At 33.6% G+C, this 8,884-nt stretch overlaps 1 protein-coding gene across 1 annotated transcript; it reads right to left on the bottom strand.

Moving 5' to 3' along the window:
- Window positions 1-690: 690 nt before the first annotated feature.
- On the bottom strand, window positions 691-6,807 carry LOC123524212 (uncharacterized). The gene is made up of 2 exons (XM_053547772.1): window positions 5,946-6,807; window positions 691-1,718 (listed from the first exon to the last, which is right to left on the bottom strand). Exons 1-2 carry the CDS (start codon window positions 6,575-6,577, stop codon window positions 1,046-1,048), a joined length of 1,305 nt encoding a protein of 434 aa, XP_053403747.1. The 5' UTR covers window positions 6,578-6,807; the 3' UTR covers window positions 691-1,045.
- Window positions 6,808-8,884: the final 2,077 nt, after the last annotated feature.

Here is an 8,884-nt window from a genome sequence, read left to right as displayed (position 1 = left end):
CGCCAGTTGTCAAAAGGACCAACAGCTCAAAGTTTTAACCTTTGGCCTCTAAGTATGGCCTTGACCTTGAGTTAGGGGATTGGGGTTGCACCAACAGTCATACTGAGGCAAACATTTATGCCAAATAAAAAGATTGCTTTATGCATGGCGAAGTTACAGCCCAAACAAGCTCTAAAATGACCTATGACCCTGAAGTTTGACCATTACCTTTGGGATAGGGATGCTGCGTACAATTGTCCGTCTCATATAGGTGATCATTAACACCAAAGAAAGAAGATTGCTTCATACTTATCAAAGTTATGGGCTGGAAAGCTCTATGACATTTGACCCCTAACTGTGAGCTTTGAGATAGGAACCTGGGATTTGCATAAGACACTTTGTCTTATCGAGTTAAAAATTTCTGCAAAATTTGAACAAGAATCCTCAATGCATGTCAAAGTTATGGGCCGGACAAGATCTGACATGACCTTTGACCTCCAACTGTGACTCTGACCTTTAAGATGGGAACCTGGTGTTGAAAACTGTATGTACTTGTAAGCAAAGGTGTGACGCCGACGCCAACGCCAGGGTGAGTAGAATAGCTAGACTATTCTTCGAATAGTCGAGCTAGAAACTAAGGATCATTTCTTTGTCAACATTAATATGTCAACATGTGTCCCCCCAAACTTTGTAGAAAATTCGATACATAACTACAGTTTAATCAATGTTGTTTATTTACAATATCAAAACAAACTGAACAAATAAGAAAGAACTTGTGCATTCTTATATTTTCAAAATCTAATGCCGGGTAATGTCTATATTTTATATATATTTCAAATATATTTAAGTCACATATCTGCATGAACTCCTTGTTCTTAAAGCTAGCTAGATCTAGTAAAACAATGGTAAACTGACATGATACATAATAAGTTTGATAAAAGACAAAACTTTAGTGACCCTGTGCATTTTATGCAACAATTAATAGTCTATATACTTTTAAAAAAGAACACAAAACAAACAAGAAACAGATTTGTTTTCAGTCACATGTACATTATCACAAATAAAATCAGCCCTCTTGTGGTGGTGGTGGTGGCGGCGTCTCCACTGGTGCTTGTGGTGATGCTTGGACTGTATCAAACGGTCTGAAGTTTGACCCAAATATTTGCGATGTACTCTGTCCAGGTGAACCAAAATTCGGCACAAAACTTTGACCGTAATTCCAGACATATGGATAGGGATATGGGTAAAGCATAGAAGAACCCTGTAAATTTTCCCCAACAACAGAACATGTATTTGTATTCAACTGAATATCTAACTGTTTAGCTACACTATTTTTTGGTTTGTTACTCCGTTTGTTCACTTTCTCTTCGTATGAGCGAACAACAGTTTGAAATATATCACTGTCTCGTTCAAGGTCGTCCTTTGAAGGGTTCTTGCTACCATAGTATTGTTTTAAAATATATGAATCTGCTAGAATAACTCCTTCTTTTGGCCTTCTATTGTTTGTTAGATACTTGGCAGGATTTGTACGGATTAATATGTCATGAATTTTAGCTTCAAAGGAACTAGTTGCTTCAGCAGATATTTTTTCCTTCATTTTTAGCTCACATTTTAGTGTTTTCAGTTCACCCTCAATCTTCTGTTTCTTTTTTGACAGTTCTTGCACTTCCTTTTTTTCAGCTGGGTGGCGCTCTATCAATCCACATACTGATGATGAAATGCATTCATCCATGTGACAACTGCAAATAATGAAATTGTATGCAGTGTAAATATTAAATTGGTGGAAGAAACATTCTAATTTATTACATTTGCAAATATTTGACATGTTTAACAATTGTACAAAATACAATGATTTCTAGGAAATACTCATATTCAAGTAAGTAGTGAGCATTGTTCTGAGTGTATCATTCACATAGCTTATTTTAAGGTTGAATACTTATTACCAGCCTAGAAAGATTCAGGTATTAAATGGTTTGAGAGGTATATCCGTAAGTATGAAACTATGGGTTTTGTTTTTTGAACTGGGCACTATAGCATTATCATCTATTACTATTTAAAGGTACACTCCCATTATCAAAACTTTTTGTTGCGTAATTTTTACAAGGGGAACAGACTGACGAATGGACTGACAGACAGACAGATGAACCTTGCATCTGCTCAAAAAAAAACCCATCAAAAACGGCTGCATGATTTGCCCAATATTATCCACTTATTCACCAATTTTAAGGTTTTTAAGGAGTCGAAATTAAGGTAGTTCTGCATGTTTGATAAACCGGGAGTGATGGAGTAACATCATTTATCCGGAAAACGTAGAATAAAGCTTAGATTCCACGTACGGAAATGAAAAATTTTATGAATTAATCGCAACCTCTGGGTAAATTTATTGCAATGGCTCTGTTTCTGTATTTCTAAATACAAAATTTGGTATTAAAACATATGACACCTTAAATAATTCGAAATAATGTCTTAAAATCAGCGTGAAATGTGCGGTTCACTTTAATCATGGTCAAATATCTTGAAAATAAGCACACGGACCCATACATTTTATTTCATCAACTCATAGGCCATGTCTTTATTTACAAGTGTGAGAAGTTTCATCAAAATCTACAATGTAGAAAAATTTCTCTTTGTGAAAATATTATGAAAATTATGATTTTCCAATAGACTCCCATTATGAAATATTGCATGAGGCCCATATTTTTCAAACCAGTCTTAGCAAAAAATCTAGCACAGGACCCTATCTTTTTTATTTGCTGATATTTCTAGGTATAAAATTCTACATTCAGCATTTTAGAAAAAATTTCGATCTAAAAGTGCAGAACTACCTTAAAAATCTCAAATTTTGGCAAAGATTCCGCTTGAAAACATTTCCACCAAACCAGTGAGTATGTAGAATCTATATAAACATTAACATTTCAAACACAATGTGCCTTTAAAATGATTTTCTTTTCTAATAAAAAACATGATTTCCCCATGTTTAGTAAGAACACAATTATCCCCTCTAAAAGACCCGTTACAATTCCACCAAAACTCAAATAAACCCTGCAGCTATGAGTGCAGGAATTCGATGTTTTTTTCTTTTCTAGTTTTATAAAAATTATATTTAAAATAGTACTTCGCTATTCTTTTCGGGTTTTCAAAGATTTTCATTAATACTTTACTGGTACTGATGATAAACCGGGAAAGATGATAAAGTCGACCACCTTGGAAATATTCAATTGCAATCAGTCAATACTCGAACACACCATCTAATAGTTTCCACTTAAACACCAACTGGGGTAAACAAAAACAAAATTGGTAAATATTCTGTATAAATAAATGACTTAATTTATTTGTATAAAAAAAATATTTATCCAGAATTACTGGGGAAGAGGGTGTTTTTTGTGCATGCTCACTGCTGAAACATGAAGGCCTGACATTGGGTCACTTTTCATTACTTGATCAGGAATGACTGTTGCAGCATTTTGAGAACGTTACAATATAATAATACAAGAAAATTTTCTAAATGACAAAGTGGTCGAATTTATCATCAGTCAACATTCATTTAGTCCCAATTTTACAATCCCCTTTCAGGGCCTCACTTCGTGTGAGTTTGCTTACTAAATATAAATTTGAATTATGTGAAGTTTTTAGCAAATGTTAAGCTTTATTTTGATACCGACCATTGATTACAATTTGCAAAAATAAAAAAGTTACATGTAAAAAAACTCATTTTCTGTTCGGGTTTATCATCAGTACCAGTATGCTTGACCAAACTAGCCAAACATCAGTAACTGCTGAGAGATTTGCTTCTCTTTATACTTTTTTTATGAAAGATACAAATGTATAAATTAACATGCTTTCTTTCTGTTGTACAAGAGTACAATAATATATCGGTTTTGTGATAAAATGTAACTTAGAACTGCATGTTTTAGCTTTTTTTAAATAAAATAAAATAAACAAATTTTATTTAAATATCAACACCGACTATGTGTGGTTATATTTCAATAAAACTATACTGACTTTAAAAGCATACATTTCGCGTCGGTATTTAAAAAAAAAAAAAAACATGTTTGAACTTATTACGTCGGTATTTCATTACAGACTTCAAACCAAGAAGTCGGTTTTTAAAATATGAAAAATAACTTGTTTTCCGAGGAATCTACGGGCATTTATTGAAAAATGCAAACTACAACATTTATTGCAAACGAGATGTCAATTAATTTGCAAATAATTTTACCGGTTGTTAACATGGTTATTCATAGATACAGTTTATCAATTACCTAAAAAAATCATGTGACGGGTATCAAAAATCGTTCAAAATAAACCCGAACAAACCAGATGTCTGATGATGATCATAAATAAATGAAACATAAGATCCATAAGATAGTAAAGTTATAATTTCTTTACAGAAATAACTTTATAAAATTCTGTCAAATATTCATTTATGTTAAATCTTATTGCGCATAAAAATGTTTATATAAGAGTCAAAACAGAAGTTTAGGTGGGTCAATGAAATTCATTCACGAATGTTCAAATTTCCCGTGCGCTCACCCAAAAACGTCTTGCGCGAACGTATTTTATTTACCTTTTGTTAATTAATTATTATATATTATATACGAGTTAATTCCACCATAAATCCTACAAAAATACCATTTATTGAAAATATATGGGCGCAGTTTGTTTATGAAAATTTCCCGTGCCCTTGCTAAATTTCAATCTCGTATAAAATCGTTTTGCGCGAACGTATTTCATTTTCCTTTCTTAAATTTATTATTTATGTTATATACGGAATGAATTCTGCTAAAAACCCTATAAAAGTACGACTTACTAAAGAAATACGGGTGCATTTCTGCTATGGATATTTCCCGTGCGCTCGCCGTATTTCAATCTCGTATAAAAGTCGTTTTGCGGAATTTATTTCATTTTCCTTTCGTATGTTAGTTATTTATGTTATATATTATGATTGAATATTGTTAAACACCCAACAAAAATACCTTTAATTAAAAAAATACAGGTGTTTTCCTTTTTAGTTGTATTCCGGATTAATGTGTGGCCGTCTCACATTATCAAGTACCAAATACCATTTTTTATGGTGTGCGAGATGGACAAAGTTTTGTCCAACAAATTTACCATTTAATTAGGTGGTTTTAGTAACACTTTCTTCTAACGCTGCGATGACAAGAAAATTCTTACTTCGAAAGTAATTAAACATTTCACAAAATCAGACCTGGACATCAGCATAATGTATTTTCAAAGAAAACGCAGTAGAAATACATTCCCTTAATATTTTGTATGAATATATAACATAGCTGTGTAATTATTGTGTGCTTGTTATGAAGCTTTCATCTAAATCTAATCGGACAATAAATTTTCAATAAAAATGTCTCATAAATGTCATATAATGCGTTCAGTACAAATAGATATTAATTTTCCAATACTTAAGCGGCTTCGGATTCGTAAGACAAAAAAAAAATGAATGAAATAAATTAAAATAAAAATAAATAATTTTACGCTTGTGGCATTTGTAGCAGTCCAAATATTTTCAACACCGCATGGAAAATATAATTTGAAATGAAACACCTGTAAATAATTAAGATTTAAGACTAACATGTCGGAAAATGGCATGAAATCGAACCCGCTTTACTTTTGACTTTTTCATTGTACATGTATTATTTATTTGGAGATGTTACAAATGTATTAACGGGACATGCTTCCAAATGGACATCAAAATGTTTTTTTGTTTTTTTTTTTTAAAATGCAAATCGTTTATTTGTGTATGTGAAATAACGTACAAATAAATCATTTTATATCAAATTTCAATAGCGTGATTAATGCTTTTGCTAGCGACTGAGTGTTTTTCTATCAAATTTCGTGAATCTTACAATGAAATCGGTAACGAAAAATCAACTAAAATTTCAGATTTTTTATAATAATCTGGCGATGCAGCTTTTTCAACAACAGTCATATAAATATTAAAAACATACCGATTTTTCGTGTGTCCGAGTCGCAGATGGCATCTGGTACATAAACCTTTCGAATTATCCGTGAAAACAGCAGGAACGGGATTGTATTCCTGCCAAACTTTATCGTATTGTTTCGTAATTTCACTTAATTCGTTATTCTTTAACATGACTTCGCGTTGTTTTAAGTCTATTTCCAATTCAATGGGACTTCTGTATTTACTAGTACAATCTAGTCTATATTCGTTGTCATCTGGAAAGTTCAGAGATCGCTTGGATGTAGAAGTTCCATCCGTGTTAAAAGATCCTAGACTCGACAGTCCTTTGACCGCTGGAGAACTACCCTCCTGTACTTTCACACTGATTTTCGGAGTTCCACTTTTGAACGCGTGCGTTGCTAATTTCAAAAATCTGTGGTAATTTCGCTCCGTTAGGTCCACGTAGGTATTCTCATCATCAAGAAAACTTATTTTCAGTACGAAAAGTCTCTGTAAAAATGGTATCTCCGATTTCAGGAAATGTTCGAATTCAGTATATCCCATTCCAAACAAATCAGCATAGTTGCAATCTATCAGAGCACATCTTTGTGTCCCGTGATATTCGTAATGCACTTTAATATCAACAGGATCACTTCCTACAAATTTTGAAGAAGCCATACTGCTGATTTTCTCGCATAAATGGTGCAACTGCGACGTTACAACTGACGCATTTTTTTTTTATCAAGTGACCCCGCCCTTTACTGAAATATCAAAATTTTACTCCTTATCTGATTGGACCGGCAATGTTCACAGGTACAGCTCTCAATGACATGTTGGCAGATACCGAGATCATAAAGGGAAAACGGTTGTTTGAAGTGTTCCGAAAGTAAACGAGTGCAAATTTACAAACGGGAAAGATCTTCTTAACGGGTAGTAATTAGAACTTCTATATTTTGGATGTCTGTAAATTACAGTCAGAGATGATGTTTGTTAATTCTTAAGAAAAGCTGATATATGTAAAATTCTGATGTCAGTTGTAAAACTAACAGCTGCTAGCTTTGTATGAATCGATGATGAGTCATCTTCGGCGCGGGAAATTCAAATCATTGAAGAGTTCCATGTTTGTTGATTGGCACTCGGGTACTTGTTGCTATTTTGTGAAAAAAAACGTGATGGCTAGGCCGACATTCCATTATTATCCTGTAGTTCAGTAGGGCGTATTAACTGAGAAATGAAAAATGTTGGACATTGTTCCTTCAAAAGTATCATTGCAGGCTGTCCAAAAAGTGTAAACTTGATCATTTTGGCATGTTATTTTAATGGATATGTACGACTTTCGTTTTGATAGCTTTCTGTATTATTGTATGAGAGTCCTGATTCTGTGATTAATTAAAATCACAAAACATGCACACAATTTATCAAGTGGCCACTCTGATTCTGCACAATAAGGAATTGCAATATTAAGACTCGCAACATGTAAGCTTGGCCGAGACCAATATGTTCGAATCCGAGTGTACCCTGCTACCTAAGTTATGTATCGTCCACTTCCTCTTTTACATTTTAAGAAGGCTCGATTTTCTGACTTTTTTTCTACTTCTTATTCATTATTTTACGAAAAAAAAGACGGCAAATTCTATTAACATGTATATTGTAGAAAATTATCTTATTCCTCCTGTATGGAATAGATATTCATCACGTCTTACATTAACCATGTGATTTATGATTTATATGATCATATCATTTAATCTTGTCAGTCAACGGTAATATATTTTCCTTAATGACTGTCTGCGTGCAGATATTTCTGCCAATATTAATAACTTTTGGTCAAGATAAAAGAAGGATGAATCAATGAAACCCGCTCTAATAAACAAAATTGTCCACTCGTCTCATTTTGAATGGTTCTAACATATTACATATATTTTGTATTTTGTAGATTATACAAATTACAAAAGAAATACCTGCCATCCGATTATATGTTTTAGCTGAATGACGATCACGTGATCGTGACCTTTGCACGAGCTGACTTAGGCTATGCATTCAAAGTGGCTGAAGGACACTAATTAAATCAAGGTATGCTTTATGAGTGGCAACCCCGCATTGAATATTATGTTATTTATGAGACCAATTTTCTTTGCATATGAGACTAGAAACTACCGTATCACCCCGGCCAATTTATCATGCGTTCACTTTACTCTGAATAGCGTCTAGACATTTATCAAATCAAGAAAAAGAAGTTACGTCTTTGTCAATAAACGCGATTACGATATTTAGGGACATTTCAATCTATAGTAATATTTCTGTGTCAGAATTGTTTATCTAGATTCATCTATTAGATACAGGCTGTCTGTCTTAACGGCCGTTTTCTACATTATCAAACCGTTTTCGTGGTTTTTCTAAACATACTCGTCAGCTTAACAGAAACTGAAGAGGATAGAATTTTAAAAGATTATGAAAAATCCCAAGTACCTGAGGCGGGATTCGAACCCGGGTCGCACGGGTGGAAGTCCAATGCTCTGACCACTGAACCAAAGAGTCGCAGTTGTGAGAGATTGTGTTTTTTGACTTACAGGCTATGCGTAAGTGACCGTAACACTTCCCCTCTTCAAAGAAGTCATCATTTATGATGGCGTGTTAGCCATTTCGGCATAGAAAATGCCATTTTGGCACGAGATAAGTCCGTATCTCGGGCGAGTTACGACTTCAAGCCGTTATAGAAATAAAAGAGGACAGAATTTCATGATAAAAAAAACCCAAGTGCCTGAGGCGGGATTTGAACCCAGGTGGAAGTCCAATGCTCTAACCACTGAGTGAAAGAGCCGACTCCCTTTAAGAAATATCAGAGGAAATGAAAATAGGTATTATATACTGGATTATGTTTATCATTTCAAAGAGTCTCAGACGATAAACTGATGGATACGTATACTTTGTTATTCACTGTTTGCCAAAGTCTACTTTTAAAATGAAATTGTTATCAATATTTTGATA

This window comes from Mercenaria mercenaria, chromosome 7, assembly GCF_021730395.1.
Source record: "Mercenaria mercenaria strain notata chromosome 7, MADL_Memer_1, whole genome shotgun sequence".
Taxonomy (NCBI): Eukaryota; Metazoa; Mollusca; class Bivalvia; order Venerida; family Veneridae; genus Mercenaria; species Mercenaria mercenaria.
The sequence above is the reverse complement of the archived record's forward strand: the minus strand, read 5'-3'. Positions and strand labels throughout refer to the sequence as shown.

What these genes read in the sequence shown, in the direction of transcription:
- LOC123524212 (XM_053547772.1), bottom strand. Translation starts at nt 6,577, where the DNA reads ATGGCTTCTTCAAAATTTGTAGGAAGTGATCCTGTTGATATTAAAGTG. An exon ending in CTCGGACACACGAAAAATCG is followed by an intron (nt 1,719 to 5,945) that starts GTATGTTTTTAA and finishes CATTATTTGCAG; the next exon opens with TTGTCACATGGATGAATGCA.